Source organism: Oncorhynchus kisutch, unplaced genomic scaffold (assembly GCF_002021735.2).
Source record: "Oncorhynchus kisutch isolate 150728-3 unplaced genomic scaffold, Okis_V2 scaffold3979, whole genome shotgun sequence".
In the NCBI taxonomy this organism is placed as follows: Eukaryota; Metazoa; Chordata; class Actinopteri; order Salmoniformes; family Salmonidae; genus Oncorhynchus; species Oncorhynchus kisutch.
In genome coordinates, this window is record NW_022265924.1 from 117,894 (window position 1) to 144,920 (window position 27,027).

General features: G+C 47.2%; 1 protein-coding gene across 2 annotated transcripts; it reads left to right on the top strand.

Moving 5' to 3' along the window:
- The first annotated feature begins 896 nt into the window (after positions 1 to 896).
- On the top strand, positions 897 to 25,853 carry LOC109884360 (recombining binding protein suppressor of hairless-like). 2 transcript variants are annotated; one of them, XM_031821471.1, is made up of 11 exons: positions 897 to 1,692; positions 2,379 to 2,417; positions 3,491 to 3,586; positions 5,040 to 5,205; positions 6,484 to 6,658; positions 11,079 to 11,216; positions 13,937 to 14,049; positions 15,721 to 15,861; positions 17,612 to 17,767; positions 20,995 to 21,098; positions 21,463 to 25,852. In XM_031821471.1, exons 1-11 carry the CDS (start codon positions 1,673 to 1,675, stop codon positions 21,836 to 21,838), a joined length of 1,524 nt encoding a protein of 507 aa, XP_031677331.1. In that variant the 5' UTR covers positions 897 to 1,672; the 3' UTR covers positions 21,839 to 25,852. The 2 variants fall into 2 exon arrangements, with proteins under 2 accessions (XP_031677331.1, XP_031677332.1); XM_031821472.1 differs by lacking the exon at positions 897 to 1,692 and adding an exon at positions 1,753 to 1,776 and having other exon boundaries at positions 21,463 to 25,853.
- The last annotated feature ends 1,174 nt before the right edge of the window (positions 25,854 to 27,027 follow it).

Sequence of the window (27,027 nt, forward strand, 5' to 3'; positions counted from 1 at the left end):
ATGTAAATGAGCACAACGAATGGCAGGGCACAACTATTCATGCAACACTGATTGATTGATTTATACCAAATTCAGACGACTGTAAACTTCTGTTACTGAATCCTTTTTAACGGTGTGGTTAATGAATTAAACTGTAAAAAAAAAACATTTATATATCGACCTTAAACTCGTGCAAATAATGTTGTAATGTGTACTTTTCATCGTTGTGAATAAATTGTATCGATATCTTTTAAATGCGACCAAAGACGACTAGCAGTGCTATTTACTAATACAGTATCAACAAACAAACAACATGTATTAAATAAATAGGGGAAATGTATTCACTCACTGTTGTCATTCACTCAGGGTAAAACCCACTGGGCATACACTGGTTGAATCAATGTTGTTACCACGTCATTTCAATTCAATGACTTTGAATTCAACAGACGTTGAATTAGACTGTCTGTGCTCAGTGGGGAGCGTCTGTTAAATGACTCAAATGTAAATGAAGCTTGTGCTAAATGGCACCCTATTCCGTATTTAATGCACTACTTTAGACCAGAGCCCTATGGCACCCTATTCCCTATATATAGTGCACTACTTTAGACCAGAGCCCTATGGCACCCTATTCCGTAGTTAGTGCACTACTTTAGACCAGAGCCCTATAGAACCCTATTCCCTATATAGTGCACTACTTTAGACCAGAGCCCTATTGGTCCTGGTCAGAAGTAGCAGGCTACTCTATATAGTGAATAAAGCCCTATTGGTTCTGGTCAGAAGTAGCAGGCTACACTATATAGTGAATAAAGTCCCATTTACATCCTGACATTCTGTCCCTTTTGTTATTGTTTTAGACATTTGAATATCCCATGTGATTCCATTAAATTATAAAAATTTTAATAAAATATAATCTATTACATGTGATCTTTTTGCGTATAGTCCTTGTGCCGTTTTGTTCCTACTTTACAACGTCGTTTCCATCAACCTGTGACAAAAGCCGTTGTTTAGTTGAATCGGGTGTGTTTGTGCTGGGCTGGAACCAAAATGTGCACACCCAGAGATATATTGAGAAGCACTGGGTTTCTATGTTATATGAGTGCCATCTGGTGGACGCAATTAATACAATAATATTAATCTAGTTGGCTTGAATTGAAGTGAGGTATAGTTTTAACAGCGAGTTGTTTTTTTGTCATCTAGCCAATTGTATTCTCGGCTCACGGGGTTAACTAGCTCTGTGCACTCCAATCCCCCTTCACTGGTAAATGCAAACCAATATCATCTTCACTTTGTGAATAACATTTTAATCTACAGTTTAGGCTACAATTATGTTGTGAGGTGTAACTTCACTCCTAAAGCAACCACTCTACTGTAGTGTATGACTTTTTAAAAGCGTGGGAATCGAGTTACAGTTTCACCTTGTGGGAGAAAAAAAAACGAGCATAAATCTCGCGATAGATCGAGTCCAACCCCATTCTTGTCTATTGTGAGAGTTTTTCTATTCTCGCGCGATTTCGTAACTTTCCCACGGCTGTTGTGGCGTCTGCCCTCTGTCCGCCTCTCCTCTCCCTTTTTTTCTACTCTCGTTTATATCTGTTCCCGTCGGGGTTCTTCTGTTCGTTGTGTTTGTCCCAGCGGCGGTGGGAATGGATTTGAGATCTCGCGATTGTTGGAACTTTAGAAGTTCCAGTGGAAAATGGCGCCCGTTGTGACGGGGTAAGTGTTGAAATTCAGAGCAACAAAAAAAATATATATATGAAGGAAAGAACCGTTTAAAAAGTTCATTTTCTTTGTTTTTGGGTAACTTGAGTTTCCTAACCACTTTGTTACACTCGTTTTTGTTTACCAGATAGCTTTGAAAGTGCTTTATTAAATTGGCGTCGCGCACTTATTGCTACTTTTGTGTCAATGTTAGTGCGGTGTTAGCTAGCCACAACGAAAAGCTAGCCAACTAACTACCTCTTTTTTTTATCCGCCAGTAATAATATATCTAACTATTTTTACTTATTTTAGCTACATTTTATGGCCAGATCACCTAGCCATTATGTATATGCTGAGTTCAATTAAACAATGTTTTTATATGTTGTTCAATGTTGCCTATTTCATTTTTACTAATCATGTAAAGTTACAAAGACAGTATATTAGTCGCATTTGTCCGACAAAAAACTGGCAACAAAGTTCGTTTTTAACTTCACTGATTTGAATCGTTCACTTGCCACCTGCAGCATAATTCAAAAATACTGTTTAGAATAGTGTGGTTTTGTTTTCATGGTAACACTCACCTGCTAATAGTCATGATGTTTTCAGATTGCTAGAATTGTGACAACTTTATAATTTAACTGTATCTCGTATAATGTGGAGCTGATAGAAAAGTACCTTGTTTGTTTTGTTTTGTTAAACAGGAAGTTTGGTGAGCAAGCTCCACCGCAGCGCCTGACGAGGTAAGGAAACGTTCCCACCACACGTTTCATAACTCATCAGTCTCATTTAAATGTGAGAAACGTCTAGCTTCCTCCTCCACAGCGTTTCTATTACTAAGGTGTAGAACCACTTATCCACATTCATTTCTTCCACTTTGCCCATAAGATTTATTTTACACCCGTTTCTATATACACACCATTCATACTGACACTCAAGTGTCTAAGAGCATTAATTTATTTTATTTAACCAGGCAAGTCAGTTAAGAATAAATTCTTATTTACAATGACGACCTACCAGGGTTAACTGCCTTGTTCAGGGGCAGAAGCACAGATTTTTTTACCTTGTCAGCTCAGTGATTCGATCTAGCAACCTTTCGGTTACTGGCCCAACACTCTAACCCCAAATTCCCGTATTTGACCGATGGTGTATACACCCTTGTTATTTCACCCAGTTCTATGTATCTTTGCATAGTTGTGGTATTACCTTGAATAAGCGTTGTCTGTACCCCGGTTCATCTATGTGGCTCTGTACCCCGGTGCCTCTATGTGGCTCTGTACCCCGGTGGCTCTGTGTAGCTCTGTACCCCGCGGCCTCTATGTGGCTCTGTACCCCGGTGCCTCTATGTGGCTCTGTACCCCGGTGGCTCTGTACCCCGGTGCCTCTGTGTGGCTCTGTACCCCGGGGCCTCTGTGTGGCTCTGTACCCCGGTGCCTCTATGTGGCTCTGTACCCTCGGTGCCTCTGTGTGGCTCTGTACCCCCGGTGCCTCTATGTGGCTCTGTACCCCCGGTGGCTCTGTGCCCCCTGTGCCTCTGTGGCTCTGTACCCCTGGTGCCTCTGTGTGGCTCTGTACCCCCGGTGCCTCTGTGTGGCTCTGTACCCCCGGTGCCTCTGTGTGGCTCTGTACCCCCGGTGCCTCTGTGTGGCTCTGTACCCCCGGTGCCTCTATGTGGCTCTGTACCCCCGGTGCCTCTATGTGGCTCTGTACCCCGGGGCATCTGTGTGGCTCTGTACCCCGGGGCATCTATGTGACGTTGTCGTTTGATTCTGTTCAATAAATGTTGTCTGAATGTTTTGTGTGTTTCCCCCTATAGAGAGGCCATGAGAAACTACCTGAAGGAGAGGGGAGACCAGACCTTACTCATACTACACGCTAAAGTGGCACAGAAGTCTTACGGCAACGAGAAGAGGTCTGTATGAGAGAGAGACCGGTATTCATGGTGTCTCTGTATGAGAGACAGAGAACGGTATTCATGGTGTCTCTGTATGAGAGACAGAGAACGGTATTCATGGTGTCTCTGTATGAGAGACAGAGAACGGTATTCATGGTGTCTCTGTATGAGAGAGAGAACGGTATTCATGGTGTCTCTGTATGAGAGAGAGAACGGTATTCATGGTGTCTCTGTATGAGAGAGAGAGCACGGTATTCATGGTGTCTCTGTATGAGAGAGAGAACGGTATTCATGCTGTCTCTGTATGAGAGAGAGAGAACGGTATTCATGCTGTCTCTGTATGAGAGAGAGAGAGAGAACGGTATTCATGGTGTCTGTATGAGAGAGAGAACGGTATTCATGGTGTCTCTGTATGAGAGAGAGAACGGTATTCATGGTGTCTCTGTATGAGAGAGAACAGTATTCATGGTGTCTCTGTATGAGAGAGAGAGAGAACGGTATTCATGGTGTCTCTGTATGAGAGAGAGAATGGTATTCATGGTGTCTCTGTATGAGAAAGAGAACGGTATTCATGGTGTCGCTGTATGAGAGAGAGAACGGTATTCATGGTGTCTCTGTATGAGAGAGAGAACGGTATTCATGGTGTCTCTAGTTGATAGTGTGTGTATTCATGGTGTCTCTGTAGTTGATAGTGTGTCTGTGTGTATTCATGGAGTCTCTGTAGTTTATAGTGTGTGTGTCTACCTGATGGGCTGATCTGTCTGTCCTGTAGGTCCCCCCCCCTCTTTGTATCTATCTGATGGGCTGATCTGTCTGTCCTGTAGGTCCCCCCCCCCTCCTTGTATCTATCTGATGGGCTGATCTGTCTGTCCTGTAGGTTCCCCCCCCTCCTTGTATCTATCTGATGGGCTGATCTGTCTGTCCTGTAGGTCCCCACCTCCTTGTATCAATCTGATGGGCTGATCTGTCTGTCCTGTAGGTCCCCCCCCCCCCTCCTTGTATCTATCTGATGGGCTGATCTGTCTGTCCTGTAGGTCCCCCCCCCCTCCTTGTATCTATCTGATGGGCTGATCTGTCTGTCCTGTAGGTCCCCTCCTCCTTGTATCTATCTGAAGGGCTGATCTGTCTGTCCTGTAGGTCCCCCCCCCCTCCTTGTATCTATCTGATGGGCTGATCTGTCTGTCCTGTAGGTCCCCCCCCCCCCCTCCTTGTATCTATCTGATGGGCTGATCTGTCTGTCCTGTAGGGCCCCCCCCCCCCTCCTTGTATCTATCTGATGGGCTGATCTGTCTGTCCTTTAGGTTCTTCTGCCCCCCTCCTTGTATCTATCTGATGGGCTGATCTGTCTGTCCTTTAGGTTCTTCTGCCCCCCTCCTTGTATCTATCTGATGGGCTGATCTGTCTGTCCTGTAGGTTCCCCCCCCCCCCCCTCCTTGTATCTATCTGATGGGCTGATCTGTCTGTCCTTTAGGTTCTTCTGTCCTCCTCCTTGTATCTATCTGATGGGCTGTGGCTGGAAGAAGAAGACAGAGGAGATGGAGAGAGAGGGCTGTTCAGAGCAGGAGGCTCAGCCCTGTGCCTTTATAGGGATAGGAAACAGTGACCAGGAGATGCAGCAACTCAACATAGAGGGGAAGGTAAGGGACAACACACACACACACACACAGAGGGAGAGACACACAGACACGCTGACTGAAACCCACATTTCCTCATTTTCTCTCCCCAGAATGTCTGCAAGGGTAAAACCGTGTGTCCACACACACACACACACACACACACACACACACAGAGGGAGAGTCACACTGACACACACACACACACACACGCACACAGAGGGAGAGTCACACTGACACACACACTGACACACACAGACATGCTGACTGAAACCCACATTTCCTCATTTTCTCTCCCCAGAATGTCTGCAAGGGTAAAACCGTGTGTCCACACACACACACACACAGAGGCAGGCAGAACAGTGAAACCCCTCCCTCAGTCTTTCCCCACAGAACTTCTGCATCCTGTGTTTCCACACTCAAATAACTTCTCTTCTCGCAAAATACTTCCTCTCTCTCCTCTCTCTCTCTCCCTCCTCTCTCTCTCTCTCCCTCCTCTCTCTCTCTCTCCCTCCCTCCTCTCTCTCTCTCTCCCTCCTCTCTCTCTCTCCCTCCTCTCTCTCTCTCCCTCCTCTTTCTCTCTCTCCCTCCTCTTTCTCTCTCTCCCTCCTCTTTCTCTCTCTCCCTCCTCTTTCTCTCTCTCCCTCCTCTTTCTCTCTCTCCCTCCTCTTTCTCTCTCTCCCTCCTCTTTCTCTCTCTCCCTCCTCTTTCTCTCTCCCTCCTCTTTCTCTCTCTCCCTCCTCTTTCTCTCTCTCCCTCCTCTTTCTCTCTCTCCCTCTCTTTCTCTCTCTCCCTCCTCTTTCTCTCTCTCCCTCCTCTTTCTCTCTCTCCCTCCTCTTTCTCTCTCTCCCTCCTCTTTCTCTCTCTCCCTCCTCTTTCTCTCTCTCCCTCCTCTTTCTCTCTCTCCCTCCTCTTTCTCTCTCTCCCTCCTCTTTCTCTCTCTCCCTCCTCTTTCTCTCTCTCCCTCCTCTTTCTCTCTCTCCCTCCTCTTTCTCTCTCTCCCTCCTCTTTCTCTCTCTCCCTCCTCTTTCTCTCTCTCCCTCCTCTTTCTCTCTCTCCTTCTCCTTCTTTCTCTCTCTCCTTCTCCTTCTTTCTCTCTCTCCTTCTCCTCTTTCTCTCTCTCCCTCCTCTTTCTCTCTCTCCCTCCTCTTCTCTCTCTCCCTCCTCTTTCTCTCTCTCCTTCTCCTTCTTTCTCTCTCTCCTTCTCCTTCTTTCTCTCTCTCCTTCTCCTTCTTTCTCTCTCTCCTTCTCCTCGCCTTCTTTCTCTCCTTCTCTCCCTCCTCTCTTCCTCTCTCTCTCCAGGACTTCTGCACAGCTAAGACTCTATACATCAGTGACAGTGACAAGAGGAAACACTTCATGCTGTCAGTCAAGATGTTCTATGGTAACAGTACAGACATAGGAGTCTTCCTTAGTAAGAGGATCAAAGTTATCTCTAAACCGTCCAAGAAGAAACAGTCTCTGAAGAACGCTGACCGTGAGTATAGAGAGGAACACACACACACACACACACACACACATTTCCACAGTAATGGATAATAAATGTGTATTAGAGTATCAGATATTATAGGGAGTGCACTACATAGGGAATAGGGTTCTATAGGGCTCTGGTCTAAAGTAGTGCACTACATAGGGAATAGGGTTCTATAGGGCTCTGGTCTAAAGTAGTGCACTACATAGGGAATAGGGTTCTATAGGGCGCTGGTCTAAAGTAGTGCACTACATAGGGAATAGGGTTCTATAGGGCTCTGGTCTAAAGTAGTGCACTACATAGGGAATAGGGTTCCATAGGGCTCTGGTCTAAAGTAGTGCACTACATAGGGAATAGGGTTCTATAGGGCTCTGGTCTAAAGTAGTGCACTACATAGGGAATAGGGTTCCATAGGGCTCTGGTCTAAAGTAGTGCACTACATAGGGAATAGGGTTCCATAGGGCTCTGGTCTAAAGTAGTGCACTACATAGGGAATAGGGTTCCATAGGGCTCTGGTCTAAAGTAGTGCACTACATAGGGAATAGGGTTCCATAGGGCTCTGGTCTAAAGTAGTGCACTACGTAGGGAATAGGGTTCCATAGGGCTCTGGTCTAAAGTAGTGCACTACGTAGGGAATAGGGTTCCATAGGGCTCTGGTCTAAAGTAGTGCACTACATAGGGAATAGGGTTCCATAGGGCTCTGGTCTAAAGTAGTGCTACGTAGGGAATAGGGTTCTATAGGGCTCTGGTCTAAAGTAGTGCACTACATAGGGAATAGGGTTCTATAGGGTTCTGGTCTAAAGTAGTGCTACGTAGGGAATAGGGTTCTATAGGGCTCTGGTCTAAAGTAGTGCACTACGTAGGGAATAGGGTTCCATAGGGCTCTGGTCTAAAGTAGTGCACTACATAGGGAATAGGGTTCCATAGGGCTCTGGTCTAAAGTAGTGCACTACATAGGGAATAGGGTTCTATAGGGCGCTGGTCTAAAGTAGTGCACTACATAGGGAATAGGGTTCTATAGGGTTCTGGTCTAAAGTAGTGCACTACATAGGGAATAGGGTTCTATAGGGTTCTGGTCTAAAGTAGTGCACTACGTAGGGAATAGGGTTCTATAGGGTTCTGGTCTAAAGTAGTGCTACGTAGGGAATAGGGTTCTATAGGGCTCTGGTCTAAAGTAGTGCACTACATAGGGAATAGGGTTCCATAGGGCTCTGGTCTAAAGTAGTGCACTACATAGGGAATAGGGTTCCATAGGGCTCTGGTCTAAAGTAGTGCACTACGTAGGGAATAGGGTTCCATAGGGCTCTGGTCTAAAGTAGTGCACTACGTAGGGAATAGGGTTCCATAGGGCTCTGGTCTAAAGTAGTGCACTACATAGGGAATAGGGTTCCATAGGGCTCTGGTCTAAAGTAGTGCACTACATAGGGAATAGGGTTCTATAGGGTTCTGGTCTAAAGTAGTGCACTATATAGGGAATAGGGTTCTATAGGGCTCTGGTCTAAAGTAGTGCACTACATAGGGAATAGGGTTCTATAGGGCTCTGGTCTAAAGTAGTGCACTACGTAGGGAATAGGGTTCCATAGGGCTCTGGTCTAAAGTAGTGCACTACATAGGGAATAGGGTTCCATAGGGCTCTGTTCTAAAGTAGTGCACTACATAGGGAATAGGGTTCCATAGGGCTCTGGTCTAAAGTAGTGCACTACATAGGGAATAGGGTTCCATAGGGCTCTGGTCTAAAGTAGTGCACTATATAGGGAATAGGGTTCTATAGGGTTCTGGTCTAAAGTAGTGCACTACGTAGGGAATAGGGTTCCATAGGGCTCTGGTCTAAAGTAGTGCACTACATAGGGAATAGGGTTCCATAGGGCTCTGGTCTAAAGTAGTGCACTATATAGGGAATAGGGTTCTATAGGGTTCTGGTCTAAAGTAGTGCACTACATAGGGAATAGGGTTCCATAGGGCTCTGGTCTAAAGTAGTGCACTACATAGGGAATAGGGTTCCATAGGGCTCTGGTCTAAAGTAGTGCACTACATAGGGAATAGGGTTCCATAGGGCTCTGGTTTAAAGTAGTGCACTACGTAGGGAATAGGGTTCCATAGGGCTCTGGTCTAAAGTAGTGCACTACATAGGGAATAGGGTTCCATAGGGCTCTGGTCTAAAGTAGTGCACTACATAGGGAATAGGGTTCCATAGGGCTCTGGTCTAAAGTAGTGCACTACATAGGGAATAGGGTTCCATAGGGCTCTGGTCTAAAGTAGTGCACTACATAGGGAATAGGGTTCCATAGGGCTCTGGTCTAAAGTAGTGCACTACATAGGGAATAGGGTTCCATAGGGCTCTGGTCTAAAGTAGTGCACTACATAGGGAATAGGGTTCTATAGGGCTCTGGTCTAAAGTAGTGCACTACATAGGGAATAGGGTTCTATAGGGCGCTGGTCTAAAGTAGTGCACTACATAGGGAATAGGGTTCCATAGGGCTCTGGTCTAAAGTAGTGCACTACATAGGGAATAGGGTTCCATAGGGCTCTGGTCTAAAGTAGTGCACTACATAGGGAATAGGGTTCTATAGGGATCTGGTCTAAAGTAGTGCACTACATAGGGAATAGGGTTCTATAGGGCTCTGGTCTAAAGTAGTGCACTACATAGGGAATAGGGTTCCATAGGGCTCTGGTCTAAAGTAGTGCACTACATAGGGAATAGGGTTCTATAGGGCTCTGGTCTAAAGTAGTGCACTACATAGGGAATAGGGTTCCATAGGGCTCTGGTCTAAAGTAGTGCACTACATAGGGAATAGGGTTCCATAGGGCTCTGGTCTAAAGTAGTGCACTACATAGGGAATAGGGTTCTATAGGGCTCTGGTCTAAAGTAGTGCACTACATAGGGAATAGGGTTCTATAGGGCTCTGGTCTAAAGTAGTGCACTACATAGGGAATAGGGTTCTATAGGGCTCTGGTCTAAAGTAGTGCACTACATAGGGAATAGGGTTCTATAGGGCTCTGGTCTAAAGTAGTGCACTACATAGGGAATAGGGTTCCATAGGGCTCTGGTCTAAGTAGTGCACTACATAGGGAATAGGGTTCCATAGGGCTCTGGTCTAAAGTAGTGCACTACATAGGGAATAGGGTTCCATAGGGCTCTGGTCTAAAGTAGTGCACTACATAGGGAATAGGGTTCCATAGGGCTCTGGTCTAAAGTAGTGCACTACATAGGGAATAGGGTTCTATAGGGCTCTGGTCTAAAGTAGTGCACTACATAGGGAATAGGGTTCCATAGGGCTCTGGTCTAAAGTAGTGCACTACATAGGGAATAGGGTTCCATAGGGCTCTGGTCTAAAGTAGTGCACTACATAGGGAATAGGGTTCTATAGGGCTCTGGTCTAAAGTAGTGCACTACATAGGGAATAGGGTTCTATAGGGCTCTGGTCTAAAGTAGTGCACTACATAGGGAATAGGGTTCCATAGGGCTCTGGTCTAAAGTAGTGCACTACATAGGGAATAGGGTTCCATAGGGCTCTGGTCTAAAGTAGTGCACTACATAGGGAATAGGGAGCCCAAAACAAGTACTTTTATTTGGTTTGAATTTGAATTACATTTGGTTATGGTTATTTGTAGAAGTCCAAATAGTCTACAAAATTGTATTTGAGAGGATCAAATACCTGTGTTTTTTTGAATACATTAATATTCAACTACTTTTCATTTCAAATAAAAAATATATCTGATATATAATATATCTGAATACTTTAAGTGCATGTGAACCGGACTGAAAGGTTTTAAATAGTATTTGGACCCATCCGTCTCTCACCACATTTAGAGAAGATTTACGGTTCCATAGAACTGACTGAGTATGAACACAGACACAGACACACACACGCTTGATGCGCAGTGGTACGGTTTTCTTGAGTGGTTTCGGGACAAAGGTCTTTTTTTCCGAGCTCTGTCGTAACTCTGCTGTTTTCATTTGACAATGATCAACTTCAAAGTGTCTCTTTCATGATCTCTACATGAATGCATATCTAACCTTCTCCCTCCCTACTCTCCCAACCTCCCTACTCTCTCCCTCACACCCTACTCTCTCCCTCACACCCTACTCTCTCCCTCACACCCTACTCTCTCCCTCACTCCCTACCCTCTCCCTCACTCCCTACCCTCTCCCTCCCTCACTCCCTACCCTCTCCCTCCCTCACTCCCTACCCTCTCCCTCCCTCACTCCCTACCCTCTCCCTCCCTCACTCCCTACCCTCTCCCTCCCTCACTCCCTACCCTCTCCCTCACTCACTCCCTACCCTCTCCCTCACTCCCTACCCTCTCCCTCACTCACTCCCTACCCTCTCCCTCACTCCCTACTCACTCCCTACCCTCTCCCTTCCTCTCTCTCCCCATCTCTCCCTACCCTCTCCCTCTCTCCCTACTCTCTTTATCTCTCTAGTGTGCATAGCGTCAGGTACCAAGGTTGCGTTGTTTAACCGGTTGCGTTCTCAGACTGTCAGTACCCGCTACCTACACGTGGAGGGAGGGAACTTCCATGCCAGTTCACAACAGTGGGGAGCCTTCTACATACACCTCTGTAAGTTACCCCTCCTCTCCTCTCCTTCAGCCCCGCCCCTCTCTTCCCTCCAGCCCCGCCCCTCTCTTCCCTCCAGCCCCGCCCCTCTCTTCAGCCCAGTCCCTCTCTTCCCTTCAGCCCAGTCCCTCTCTTCCCTTCAGCCCAGTCCCCCTCTTCCCTTCAGCCCAGTCCCCCTCTTCCTTTCAGCCCAGTCCCCCTCTTCCCTTCAGCCCAGTCCCCCTCTTCCCTTCAGCCCAGTCCCCCTCTTCCCTTCAGCCCAGTCCCCCTCTTCCCTTCAGCCCAGTCCCCCTCTTCCCTTCAGCCCAGTCCCCCTCTTCCCTTCAGCCCAGTCCCCCTCTTCCCTTCAGCCCAGTCCCCCTCTTCCCTTCAGCCCAGTCCCCCTCTTCCCTTCAGCCCAGTCCCCCTCTTCCCTTCAGCCCAGTCCCCCTCTTCCCTTCAGCCCAGTCCTCCTCCCCTCTCTTCCCTTCAGCCCAGTCCCTCTCTTCCCTTCAGCCCAGTCCCTCTCTTCCCTTCAGCCCAGTCCCTCTCTTCCCTTCAGCCCAGTCCCTCTCTTCCTTCAGCCCAGTCCCTCTCTTCCCTTCAGCCCAGTCCCTCTCTTCCCTTCAGCCCAGTCCCTCTCTTCCCTTCAGCCCAGTCCCTCTCTTCCCTTCAGCCCAGTCCCTCTCTTCCCTTCAGCCCAGTCCCTCTCTTCCCTTCAGCCCAGTCCCTCTCTTCCCTTCAGCCCAGTCCCTCTCTTCCCTTCAGCCCAGTCCCTCTCTTCCCTTCAGCCCAGTCCCTCTCTTCCCTTCAGCCCAGTCCTCTCTTCCTCAGCCCAGTCCCTCTCTTCCCTTCAGCCCAGTCCCTCTCTTCCCTTCAGCCCAGTCCCTCTCTTCCCTTCAGCCAGTCCCTCTCTCCTTCAGCCCAGTCCCTCTCTTCCCTTCAGCCCAGTCCCTCTCTTCCCTTCAGCCCAGTCCCTCTCTTCCCTTCAGCCCAGTCCCTCTCTTCCCTTCAGCCCAGTCCCTCTCTTCCCTTCAGCCCAGTCCCTCTCTTCCCTTCAGCCCAGTCCCTCTCTTCCCTTCAGCCCAGTCCCTCTCTTCCCTTCAGCCCAGTCCCTCTCTTCCCTTCAGCCCAGTCCCTCTCTTCCCTTCAGCCCAGTCCCTCTCTTCCCTTCAGCCCAGTCCCTCTCTTCCCTTTCTTCCCTTTAGCCCAGTCCCTCTCCTCCTTCCCTTCAGCCCAGTCCCTCTCCTCCTTCCCTTCAGCCCAGTCCCTCTCCTCCTTCCCTTCAGCCCAGTCCCTCTCCTCCTTCCCTTCAGCCCAGTCCCTCTCCTCCTTCCCTTCAGCCCAGTCCCTCTCCTCCCTCCCTCCCTTCAGCCCAGTCCCTCTCCTCCCTCCCTCCCTTCAGCCCAGTCCCTCTCCTCCCTCCCTCCCTTCAGCCCAGCCCCTCTCCTCCCTCCCTTCAGCCCAGCCCCTCTCCTCCCTCCCTCCCTTCAGCCCAGCCCCTCTCTTCCGTCTGTTGAACTCTCTCTCCTCCGTTTCAGCCAATCATGTTGTTTCTCTGTTGATTATGCTGCATTGCCATGGTGATGTCGAATTCAATGCCACCAAGACAAGACTTCAGATAAAGATGTATAGCATCATATAGAGGGTTGTTGTAGTAACTGTATAGAGGGTCGTTATAGTAACTGTATAGGGGGTCGTTATAGTAACTATATATAGGGGGTCGTTATAGTAACTATATATAGAGGGTCGTTATAGTAACTGTATAGGGGGTCGTTATAGTAACTGTATATAGCATCATATAGAGGGTATTTATAGTAACTGTATAGAGGGTCGTTATAGTAACTGTATAGGGGGTCGTTATAGTAACTATATATAGGTTTGTTATAGTAACTGTATAGAGGGTCGTTATAGTAACTATATATATATATAGAGGGTCGTTATAGTAACTGTATAGAGGGTCGTTATAGTAACTATATATATATATATATATATATAGAGGGTCGTTATAGTAACTATATATGTATAGAGGGTCGTTATAGTAACTGTATAGAGGGTCGTTATAGTAACTGTATAGAGGGTCGTTATAGTAACTGTATAGAGGGTCGTTATAGTAACTGTATAGAGGGTCGTTATAGTAACTGTATAGAGGGTCGTTATAGTAACTGTATAGAGGGTCGTTATAGTAACTGTATAGAGGGTCGTTATATTATAGTAACTGTATAGAGGGTCGTTATAGTAACTGTATATATATATATAGAGGGTCGTTATAGTAACTGTATATATATATATAGAGGGTCGTTATAGTAACTATATATAGAGGGTTGTTATAGTAACTATAAATAGAGGGTTGTTATAGTAACTATATATAGAGGGTTGTTATAGTAACTATATATAGAGGGTCGTTATAGTAACTATATATAGAGGGTCGTTATAGTAACTATATATAGAGGGTCGTTATAGTAACTATATATAGAGGGTCGTTATAGTAACTATATATATAGAGGGTCGTTATAGTAACTATATATAGAGGGTCGTTATAGTAACTATATAGAGGGTCGCTATAGTAACTATATATAGAGGGTCGCTATAGTAACTATATATAGAGGGTCGCTATAGTAACTATATATAGAGGGTCGCTATAGTAACTATATATAGAGGGTCGCTATAGTAACTATATATAGAGGGTTGTTATAGTAACTATATAGTGGGTTGTTATAGTAACTATGACTCTCTCCCTATAGTGGAGGAGGAAGAGCCGGAAGGGGAGGAGTTTGCGGTGAGGGATGGATACATCCACTATGGTCAGACTGTCAAACTGGTCTGTTCTGTCACTGGTATGGCGCTGCCTAGACTGGTACGTACCAACGTGTCTCACCTCTCTACCTACAGGTCTGTCTCCTGTTCCTACATATTCACCTCTCTACCTACAGGTCTGTCTCCTGTTCCTACATATTCACCTCTCTACCTACAGGTCTGTCTGTCTGTCTCCTGTTCCTACATATTCACCTCTCTACCTACAGGTCTGTCTGTCTGCTATTCCTACATATTCACCTCTCTACCTACAGGTCTGTCTGTCTGTCTGTCTGTCTCCTGTTCCTACATATTCACCTCTCTACCTACAGGTCTGTCTCCTGTTCCTACATATTCACCTCTCTACCTACAGGTCTGTCTGTCTGTCTGTCTCCTGTTCCTACATATTCACCTCTCTACCTACAGGTCTGTCTGTCTCCTGTTCCTACATATTCACCTCTCTACCTACAGGTCTGTCTCCTGTTCCTACATATTCACCTCTCTACCTACAGGTCTGTCTCCTGTTCCTACATATTCACCTCTCTACCTACAGGTCTGTCTGTCTCCTGTTCCTACATATTCACCTCTCTACCTACAGGTCTGTCTGTCTCCTGTTCCTACATATTCACCTCTCTACCTACAGGTCTGTCTGTCTGTCTCCTGTTCCTACATATTCACCTCTCTACCTACAGGTCTGTCTGTCTGTCTCCTGTTCCTACATATTCACCTCTCTACCTACAGGTCTGTCTCCTGTTCCTACATATTCACCTCTCTACCTACAGGTCTGTCTGTCTGTCTCCTGTTCCTACATATTCACCTCTTTACCTACAGGTCTGTCTGTCTGTCTGTCTCCTGTTCCTACATATTCACCTCTACCTACAGGTCTGTCTGTCTGTCTGTCTGTCTGTCTCCTGTTCCTACATATTCACCTCTCTACCTACAGGTCTGTCTGTCTGTCTGTCTCCTGTTCCTACATATTCACCTCTCTACCTACAGGTCTGTCTCCTGTTCCTACATATTCACCTCTCTACCTACAGGTCTGTCTCCTGTTCCTACATATTCACCTCTCTACCTACAGGTCTGTCTCCTGTTCCTACATATTCACCTCTCTACCTACAGGTCTGTCTCCTGTTCCTACATATTCATCTCTCTACCTACAGGTCTGTCTCCTGTTCCTACATATTCACCTCTCTACCTACAGGTCTGTCTCCTGTTCCTACATATTCACCTCTCTACCTACAGGTCTGTCTCCTGTTCCTACATATTCACCTCTCTACCTACAGGTCTGTCTCCTGTTCCTACATATACACCTCTCTACCTACAGGTCTGTCTCCTGTTCCTACATATTCACCTCTCTACCTACAGGTCTGTCTCCTGTTCCTACATATTCACTTCTCTACCTACAGGTCTGTCTCCTGTTCCTACATATTCACCTCTCTACCTACAGGTCTGTCTCCTGTTCCTACATATTCACCTCTCTACCTACAGGTCTGTCTCCTGTTCCTACATATTCACCTCTCTACCTACAGGTCTGTCTCCTGTTCCTACATATTCACTTCTCTACCTACAGGTCTGTCTCCTGTTCCTACATATTCTCAGGTGATGTGTGATAGATAAGCAGGGTGTGTCATCTCTCACCTCCTCCCCAGGTGATGTGTGATAAGCAGGGTGTCTCTCACCTCCTCCCCAGGTGATGTGTGATAGATAATCAGGGTGTCTCTCACCTCCTCCCCAGGTGATCCGTAAGGTGGACAAGCAGACAGCGTTGATGGACGCAGACGACCCAGTGTCTCAGCTCCACAAGTGTTCCTTCTACCTGAAAGACACAGAGAGAATGTACCTCTGTCTCTCACAGGAGAGAATCATTCAGTTCCAGGTACACACACACACACACACACAGACTGATGGAGACACACACACACACTCCTAGCCCCTTGTAGATCGGAGCCAGGTTTGTGGTATCTGGTAATAGCTTTTCCCAGCCGTCTGTTGAACTAAAATCAGAGTTTCTTATTGGACCACTAGTTCATCTAGTCCCTCCCTGTTTAATGAGGGTTTCTTATTGGACCACTAGTTCATCTAGTCCCTCCCTGTTTAATGAGGGTTTCTTATTGGACCATTGGTTTCGGTCGTTGTCTTCTGGTTGGTTTCTGGTTAATTCCACCCTGCTCAGATGGCATCGTTATTTGCATCTCATTTGCATACACCCACACCCTGCCCCCCCAAAAAAGACCAGTAAGGAGATGATAAATGACAGATTTGCATATCTCCTTCCCCAGGCCACGCCCTTCCCCAAAGAGACCAGGTCTGCGTTCAGCACGTTGTGGGACGTTCAGCACGTGGTGGGACGTTCAGCACGTGGTGGGACGTTCAGCACGTGGTGGGACGTTCAGCACGTGGTGGGACGTTCAGCACGTGGTGGGACGTTCAGCACGTGGTGGGACGTTCAGCACGTGGTGGGACGTTCAGCACGTGGTGGGACGTTCAGCACGTGGTGGGACGTTCAGCGTTGAACTGAAGCGGTGTTGTACTGAATGACCAGTCTGTTTGTTTAAACGGGGAGGGGTTGTGGGTTGGGGAATGCTGTCAGCATGGCCACTCCCCTTTTTTAAAATGACTCCACTAATTTCTTCAAGCAACACCTCACCACAGTTCAAACCCCTGAGCTGACAAGGTACAAATCTGTCGTTCTGCCCCTGAACAAGGCAGTTAACCCCACTGTTCCTAGGCCGTCATTGAAAATAAGAATTTGTTCTTTAACTGACTTGCCTAGTTAAATAAAGGTAAAATATATATGTATTTTTTAAACACCCACCAAGCAGGAGCGAAGTGTGTTCAAGGACGTTTTGGAGAAACGTGTCGTTCAGTACAAACGGTTCTGCATCTTAGCCAGCGTTAACTCCAACTGAAGGCACCACAGTAATAATAAACTACTAATTAGCTTATCTCCTCCCCCAGGCCACGCCCTTACCACAAAAAGACCTGTACGGAGGTACATAACTAATTAGGAGATCTCCTCCCCCAGGCCACGCCCTTACCCCAAAAGAACTCTACGGAGGTACATAACTAATTAGCTTATCTCCTCCCCCAGACCATGCCCTTACCACAAAAGAACTGTACGGAGGTACATAACTAATTAGGATATCTCCTCCCCCAGACCACGCCCTTACCACAAAAAGACCTGTACGGAGGTACATAACTAATTAGCTTATCTCCTCCCCCAGGCCACGCCCTTACCACAAAAAGACCTGTACGGAGGTACATAACTAATTAGCTTATCTCCTCCCCCAGGCCACGCCCTTACCACAAAAAGACCTGTGCGGAGGCACATAACTAATTAGCATATCTCCTCCCCCAGACCACGCCCTTACCCCCAAAAGACCCGTACGGAGGTACATAACTAATTAGCATATCTCCTCCCCCAGACCACGCCCTTACCCCCAAAAGACCTGTACAGAGGTACATACCTAATTAGCATATCTCCTCCCCCAGGCCACACCCTACCCTAAGGAGCCCAGTACGGAGGTCAATGACTAATTTGTATATCTCCTCCCCCAGGCCACGCCCTCCCCCCCAATTAGACCAGTACGGAGGTAAATGACTAATTAACATATCTCCTCCCCCAGGCCACGCCCTGCCCCAAAGAGCCCAGTAAGGAGATGATAAACGATGGAGCCTCCTGGACCATCATCAGTACAGACAAGGCAGAGTACACCTTCTACCAGGGGATGGGTCCTGTACCCTGTCCTGTTACACCGGTCCCTGTGGTGGAGAGTCTACAGGTACACACACACCTACACACACACACACCTACACACACATTAACATATACCTACACACACACACACCTACACATACATTAACATATACCTACACACACACACCTACACACACACATTAACATATACCTAAACACACACACCTACACACACATTAACATATACCTAAACACACACACCTAAACACACATTAACATATACCTAAACACACACACCTACACACACATTAACATATACCTAAACACACACACCTACACACACATTAACATATACCTAAACACACACACCTACACACACATTAACATATACCTAAACACACACACCTACACACACATTAACATATACCTAAACACACACACCTACACACACATTAACATATACCTAAACACACACACATTAACATATACCTAAACACACACACCTACACACACATTAACACATACCTAAACACACACACCTACACACACATTAACATATACCTACACACACATTAACACATACCTAAACACACACACCTAAACACACATTAACACATACCTAAACACACACACCTAAACACACATTAACACATACCTACACACACACCTTAATACACACAAACCAGTGTATTCTCTACTGAGAGACACACACACACACTAACCCCTCTGTTGTCTCTAGTTGAATGGTGGAGGGGACAGGACCCACACTAACCCCTCTGTTGTCTCTAGTTGAATGGTGGAGGTGACAGGACCCACACTAACCCCTCTGTTGTCTCTCTAGTTGAATGGTGGAGGGGACAGGACCCACACTAACCCCTCTGTTGTCTCTAGTTGAATGGTGGAGGGGACAGGACCCACACTAACCCCTCTGTTGTCTCTAGTTGAATGGTGGAGGGGACAGGACCCACACTAACCCCTCTGTTGTCTCTAGTTGAATGGTGGAGGGGACAGGACCCACACTAACCCCTCTGTTGTCTCTAGTTGAATGGTGGAGGGGACAGGACCCACACTAACCCCTCTGTTGTCTCTAGTTGAATGGTGGAGGGGACAGGACCCACACTAACCCCTCTGTTGTCTCTAGTTGAATGGTGGAGGGGACAGGACCCACACTAACCCCTCTGTTGTCTCTAGTTGAATGGTGGAGGGGACAGGACCCACACTAACCCCTCTGTTGTCTCTAGTTGAATGGTGGAGGGGACAGGACCCACACTAACCCCTCTGTTGTCTCTAGTTGAATGGTGGAGGGGACAGGACACACACTAACCCCTCTGTTGTCTCTAGTTGAATGGTGGAGGGGACAGGACCCACACTAACCCCTCTGTTGTCTCTAGTTGAATGGTGGAGGGGACAGGACCCACACTAACCCCTCTGTTGTCTCTAGTTGAATGGTGGAGGGGACAGGACCCACACTAACCCCTCTGTTGTCTCTAGTTGAATGGTGGAGGGGACAGGACCCACACTAACCCCTCTGTTGTCTCTAGTTGAATGGTGGAGGGGACAGGACCCACACTAACCCCTCTGTTGTCTCTGGTTGAATGGTGGAGGGGACAGGACCCACACTAACCCCTCTGTTGTCTCTCTAGTTGAATGGTGGAGGGGACAGGACCCACACTAACCCCTCTGTTGTCTCTAGTTGAATGGTGGAGGGGACAGGACCCACACTAACCCCTCTGTTGTCTCTAGTTGAATGGTGGAGGGGACAGGACCCACACTAACCCCTCTGTTGTCTCTAGTTGAATGGTGGAGGGGACAGGACCCACACTAACCCCTCTGTTGTCTCTAGTTGAATGGTGGAGGGGACAGGACCCACACTAACCCCTCTGTTGTCTCTAGTTGAATGGTGGAGGGGACAGGACCCACACTAACCCCTCTGTTGTCTCTCTAGTTGAATGGTGGAGGTGACAGGACCCACACTAACCCCTCTGTTGTCTCTAGTTGAATGGTGGAGGGGACAGGACCCACACTAACCCCTCTGTTGTCTCTAGTTGAATGGTGGAGGTGACAGGACCCACACTAACCCCTCTGTTGTCTCTAGTTGAATGGTGGAGGGGACAGGACCCACACTAACCCCTCTGTTGTCTCTAGTTGAATGGTGGAGGGGACAGGACCCACACTAACCCCTCTGTTGTCTCTAGTTGAATGGTGGAGGGGACAGGACCCACACTAAACCCCTCTGTTGTCTCTAGTTGAATGGTGGAGGGGACAGGACCCACACTAACCCCTCTGTTGTCTCTAGTTGAATGGTGGAGGTGACAGGACCCACACTAACCCCTCTGTTGTCTCTCTAGTTGAATGGTAGAGGGGACAGGACCCACACTAACCCTCTGTTGTCTCTAGTTGAATGGTGGAGGGGACAGGACCCACACTAACCCCTCTGTTGTCTCTAGTTGAATGGTGGAGGGGACAGGACCCACACTAACCCCTCTGTTGTCTCTAGTTGAATGGTAGAGGGGACAGGACCCACACTAACCCCTCTGTTGTCTCTCTAGTTGAATGGTGGAGGGGACAGGACCCACACTAACCCCTCTGTTGTCTCTCTAGTTGAATGGTGGAGGGGACAGGACCCACACTAACCCCTCTGTTGTCTCTCTAGTTGAATGGTGGAGGGGACAGGACCCACACTAACCCCTCTGTTGTCTCTAGTTGAATGGTGGAGGTGACAGGACCCACACTAACCCCTCTGTTGTCTCTAGTTGAATGGTGGAGGGGACAGGACCCACACTAACCCCTCTGTTGTCTCTAGTTGAATGGTGGAGGGGACAGGACCCACACTAACCCCTCTGTTGTCTCTAGTTGAATGGTGGAGGTGACAGGACCCACACTAACCCCTCTGTTGTCTCTAGTTGAATGGTGGAGGGGACAGGACCCACACTAACCCCTCTGTTGTCTCTCTAGTTGAATGGTGGAGGGGACAGGACCCACACTAACCCCTCTGTTGTCTCTAGTTGAATGGTGGAGGTGACAGGACCCACACTAACCCCTCTGTTGTCTCTAGTTGAATGGTGGAGGGGACAGGACCCACACTAAACCCCTCTGTTGTCTCTCTAGTTGAATGGTGGAGGGGACAGGACCCACACTAACCCCTCTGTTGTCTCTCTAGTTGAATGGTGGAGGGGACAGGACCCACACTAACCCCTCTGTTGTCTCTAGTTGAATGGTGGAGGTGACAGGACCCACACTAACCCCTCTGTTGTCTCTAGTTGAATGGTGGAGGGGACAGGACCCACACTAACCCCTCTGTTGTCTCTCTAGTTGAATGGTGGAGGTGATGTGGCCATGTTAGAGCTGACGGGACAGAACTTTGCTCCAGATCTCCGAGTCTGGTTTGGAGATATCGAGGCTGACACCATGTACAGGTAAGCTGTTGTGTGAGTGACAGAGAGACGGCTGGCATGGTAACGCAGGTATCGTGTTACCGTGGTAACTGTATAATCGCGTAATTGAAGATTATGGATGAAGACTGTCATGAAAATACAAGGACAGACATGACCCAAAAGCAGTAAAATTTAAAAGTGAGGTACCAACCACAGTCACAGCTGATATCCGGAGAGACCAGAGGAGGCTAACCTCTAACCCGTTTTTTAAATTGTTGTTAAGTTAACGAACGACTGACTGAAGACGGATGACATGCGGTCGAGTCCGTTTCCGTGGTAACGCGGACTCCACAACGTGGCGGATCTCGTGGTGAATCTGTCTTTTGTCTAACCCCTTCTGTCCCAGGTGTGGAGAGAGCGTGCTCTGCGTGGTGCCTGACATCTCCGCCTTCAGAGAGGGGTGGCGCTGGGTCCGTCAGCCCGTCCAGGTCCCCGTCACCTTGGTCCGCAACGACGGAGTCATCTACTCCACGGCCCTCACCTTCACCTATACCCCAGAACCAGGCCCTCGTCTTCACTGCAGCGCTGCCGGAGCCATCCTCCAGACCCACAGTCACAGTATCTCCTCTTCCTCATCCTCACCTTCCTCAGGGAGTCTGGGGATGGGAGGTTTAGGGGGGTTGGCGGAAGGACAGACGGGCTACGGGATTGGTCAAGGGGGAGGGTCAACCAATAGCGTTGGGTTGTTGTCGGGTTCATCGGTGATGTCAGTATCGTCATAGCAGCGGGGAAGTGTGTGTGTGTGGGGGAGGTGAGAGGCTCATGGACCTGCTTTGAAACCACCCTCGCTCGCTCAAGGACTCTTTGGAAAGAGAGCGATTGAGTTGAAGAGGAGAAGAGAAGAAGAGAAGAAGAGAGATGAGGTTCTGATGAAAGACAGACCTGGAAGGAGGGGGATCCCCTCTCTCTTGCGCCCCCGTGTGGTCGGTTGTGGACATGACACTGCAGCCTGGGTCATTCAGTCTGGGAGAGGTTTCACCTCCAGGATGACACAATAACTAGGAGCCCTTTTTATACATTTGTTGGAGAACAACTTTTTATTTTATTTTCAACACTCACTCTTTCTACAAAGTTTAGATACATTTTTTTTGGGACCCACAACAAAGAGCTTTGGTAATGATGGAGATATCACTCGTGTGCAGAGAAACGTCATTATATTGTTTTATGGGTGAAACATTTATCATAGTAACAATTTTTACGGACCAAGGAATATCATTGTTATTTTATTCTTTATGTTATTTTATAAGCTTTAGCCGAGGTACATTTTTCAAATGTTTTTTTGTTGTATTATAACATTTTAAGGAGTACACTTTTTGTTACCAAATAGTTTTTTTCTCCATCTGAGAGAGAGAGAGAGAGAGAGAGAGAGAGAGAGAGAACTCTGAGGAGATTGAGTAATGTGATTCAGGCTGCGTCTCAATCGGCCTAAACTGGATTCCTCCCTTTTATTAGTGTTGAAAGAGTGACGTGACCTCGGGGTGCTTTGTGCAAGTCTTAAAGTCTGGAAAAGGTCAGGGTTGTAAGTTATCTGAATAGGGCAAGAGTTGAATAAGTGAAAGCAAACTCGAAAGTAGGTTATCTCTCTCTCTCTCTTTCTACCCCATCTCTTCCACCTTCTCTGTCCTGTCCGGATTAAGGAGAGGAAATTAGGCTTGGTGGTAAAAGGGAGGAAGGAAGCCATTTTGAGACGGTTGACATGCACCCCATAATCTCAGCCAGTTTCTATAGCAACCTTAAATCTTCCTGGCCAATCGCCTTAAATTGATCAGTCTCACCAGACCTTTTTAGAAGAAACGAAAAAAATATATATCCATATATTTTTTTGGTATGTTGTGTGTGTATATAAGGTTGTCGTTTTGTGAACATGTCTAAGAATGTTTGGTCGACACTCGTCAAGCCAAGGCCTGGGAATGTTTCATCATGTCGTTGGTCTCTGTCTCTCAAATGACACCTGATTTCCTAAATAGTGCACTACTTTAGGCCAGGGCTCTCCTATAGGGGGATCCTAAATAGTGCACTACTTTAGGCCAGGGCTCTCCTATGGGGGATCCTAACATAGGGATTGGAGTGCAGTTTGGGATGCAGAGTTGGTTTTTACACTACCGTTCGGGCCTCATTCCCAAATCGGCTCCTTGCCCGTAGTAGACGTTTGTGCAAATCTGAGAGGATTGTACAGGTATTACCAATATGGTAATCACCCCTGTGGCCTTCTAAGCTTCGGGTAATTCGTGCCATTTTTTGTTTACTTAGTGCATACTATCTAGGGGTCATTTTGCTTACCTAGTGCACGCTATCTAGGGGATAGGGATTGGTTTGGGACTGGACAGAAGTCTTTAAAAAAACAAAATATTTACGAAGAGCTTTAAAAATGCCACAACTGCCTTTTTTAGCTTGTAACACTTTCAAGCAGCTCCCCCTCTTATCTATCTAATGAAGCCGTAGCATCAAACAGAAAATCACTTGCGTCGCTAAGCTGATAGCCCCACTACACTTATAAATGTAATTCGCTAAAGCTTCATTGGAATTCAATTGGCTAAGCTAATGGCTAATGCTACAATGTAATTCTATGAGTGAAGCTAAGCTGAAGCTAATGCTACTGTGTCGTTCTATTTTAGTGAAGCTAACGCTAACGCTAAGCTACAATGTAAGTCTGGTAGTGAAGCTAAGCTAAGCTACAATGTAAGTCTGGTAGTGAAGCTAATGCTAATATGTAATTAATGTCACTTGGCTCTACGGCTAAACTTAATTGAAATCACGATGCCTTTAAAAAAAAATAAAAAACACTCCCTAGCAAGAGACTGTTTTCTGTCTCACCACTGTCTGTCTTCTCACAAAGTAGCCTCTCTTTTTGTAGCTTAAGTGTTTCACACGTCACATTTTTAGGTAGCCTATCAGTCTGTGTTTTTTTTCTTCATTTTTTTCATTTTAGTTCATCACGAAGGGAATCATTTTTCCTATGTTCAGCGTACAACTACAATGTTTTCCCTCCACTGTAGAAAAAAAAAAAGGTTATTGAAACGATTGCCAAAAAATATGTCCCAACTTTGTTGTGGGTCAGGTCGGTGGACCTGTTCACCTGTTGCTTATCTGTCATTGGTGCTGTACGACGTCGCAAGGGGATGGTTGCTCTGTTACTATGGGAACAGGCTATGATAACATGTACTGTAACTGGCTCTAACTGATTTTATTCAAGTTGTAACAGTTTAAATTTTTTTGGGACGTTTTTCGTCTTGGGTCAATGCTCTTACGGCTGTTTTTTTTTGGTGTTATTCATTGATTTAAAAAAAAAAAACACTGTGGAAGTTATTTAGTTGGCAATCGGTTCTCAAATACAGGTCACCAGTTTTTGGACTTTCTTGGAAGAAATTCTCTTTGTTCTGCTCTGCTTTTAAATTGTGGTGCCTTTGCCTCCTCTTAACAAGTACGAGGAACAATATAACTGTTCTCAAATCTGTGGTCCCCACTCAAACCCTAACCAGTATAAGCTAACACAACTATGAAACTGGCCTGGGATCATTTCTTACGTGGTGATTATTTTTTTTCCTCACTTCATATTGGTGTTGTGTCTCTTGGGTCGTTATTCACTAGGAAACTAAAACGGAATCCAACTCTGCAGGCAACGACCTGAACGTGTCTCAATAAGAAACCTTTTGTTTTTCCCCATTGCAAAACATTCTGCGTGATTTGCACTAATGAATACAACCCTGCCCCCCCAAAAACAGTTTTCCTCCCTTCCCTGTTACAGCTAAACCGCTCGTATTGCCTTGGCTCACTCCATAGGCTGAGCTATCGCTGGTTCTGGTGTGTGAAGTGTGAAGGCAGGATTTTGTTCCAGCTCTTAACATACCTAATTTAATTTAGTCTAATCGTGGTCAATAAATCAATTCAAGACCAGGAGTAGTGGATTCATTTTCTTTTAACCTTTTATTTAACTAGGCAAGTCAGTTAAGAACAAATTCTTATTTTCAATGACAACCCACTGTTCCTAGGCCAACTGCCTGTTCAGGGGCAGAACGACAGATTTGTACCTTGTCAGCTTGGGGGTTTGAACTTGCAACCTTCCGGTTACTAGTCCAATGCTCTAACCACTAGGCTACCCTGCCGTGTTTGAGCTGGATCGGGACAAATACCTGCACACACACAACTCTTTTAAGACGAGAGTTGTGTTTCCCCCGGCCTTATCTATAGTCTAGATGAACCTAACGCAGAAATAGCCACCACTCTGTGGTTGTCTGGGTTGAAGACACTGATCTGATGCCCTAATTCACACTAAATGGAGGCTTGAACAGTTCAGCTCGGGTTTGGCCCGATAGTTGTGAATCAAGTGTTTGTTTGTTTTGCTTTCCTGAGAACTGAAACGATAAACAATACTCTTAACATGCCAAATGAATCAACTTTCCCCCCGTTTTTAACTTTGTGTCTGCAATCTGAACTGGGACCCTATTCCATATACAGGTCATTACCTACAGAGTCTAATGTATCACTATGTAGGGAATAGGTTGCCAGTTCAGACAAAGTCTGTGGTTTTCCTGCTTTTGGACCTCTTGAAAGCCAGCTTCTTCTTTTTTTTACACCACATAAAGAAGGCAGAACAAAATAAATCAAATGCATTGAGTTTTTTATTTTTTTTAATAAAATGTTTATGTCTTCAGGCTCTCTTGGTTGAGCTCTGAAAAAAGGGCAGGTCTGACAGCATTGGAGAAAGAAAAGGTCAAGAAATAAAAGTTGGGAGTTGGTTTCTTGTGTCTCTTTTCTTTCCTGTACTTGGTTTGATTCATCATGTTGATTCCTCCTCCACTCAGCCATGTTGACACGAGGGTTGGGGTCCATTCCTCCTCCACCATGTTGACACTAGGGTTGGGGTCCATTCCTCCTCCACCCAGCCATGTTGACACTAGGGTTGGGGTCCAGTCCTCCTCCACCCATCCATGTTGACACTAGGGCTGGGGTCCATTCCTCCTCCACCCAGCCATGTTGACACTAGGGTTGGGGTCCATTCCTCCTCCACCCAGCCATGTTGACACTAGGGTTGGGGTCCAGTCCTCCTCCACCCAGCCATGTTGACACTAGGGTTGGGGTCCATTCCTCCTCCACCCAGCCATGTTGACACGAGGGTTGGGGTCCAGTCCTCCTCCACTCAGCCATGTTGACACTAGGGTTGGGGTCCAGTCCTCCTCCACCCAGCCATGTTGACACTAGGGTTGGGGTCCATTCCTCCTCCACCCAGCCATGTTGACACTAGGGTTGGGGTCCATTCCTCCTCCCCCCAGCCATGTTGACACTAGGGTTGGGGTCCAGTCCTCCTCCACTCAGCCATGTTGACACTAGGGTTGGGGTCCAGTCCTCCTCCACCCAGCCATGTTGACACTAGGGTTGGGGTCCAGTCCTCCTCCACCCAGCCATGTTGACACTAGGGTTGGGGTCCATTCCTCCTCCACCCAGCCATGTTGACACTAGGGTTGGGGTCCATTCCTCCTCCACCCAGCCTTGTTGACACTAGGGTTGGGGTCCAGTCCTCCTCCACTCAGCCATGTTGGCACTAGGGTTGGGGTCCAGTCCTCCTCCACCCAGCCATGTTGACACTAGGGTTGGGGTCCAGTCCTCCTCCACTCAGCCATGTTGGCACTAGGGTTGGGGTCCATTCCTCCTCCACCCAGCCATGTTGACACTAGGGTTGGGGTCCAGTCCTCCTCCACCCAGCCATGTTGACACTAGGGTTGGGGTCCATTCCTCCTCCACCATGTTGACACTAGGGTTGGGGTCCAGTCCTCCTCCACCCAGCCATGTTGACACTAGGGTTGGGGTCCATTCCTCCTCCACCCAGCCTTGTTGACACTAGGGTTGGGGTCCAGTCCTCCTCCACTCAGCCATGTTGGCACTAGGGTTGGGGTCCAGTCCTCCTCCACCCAGC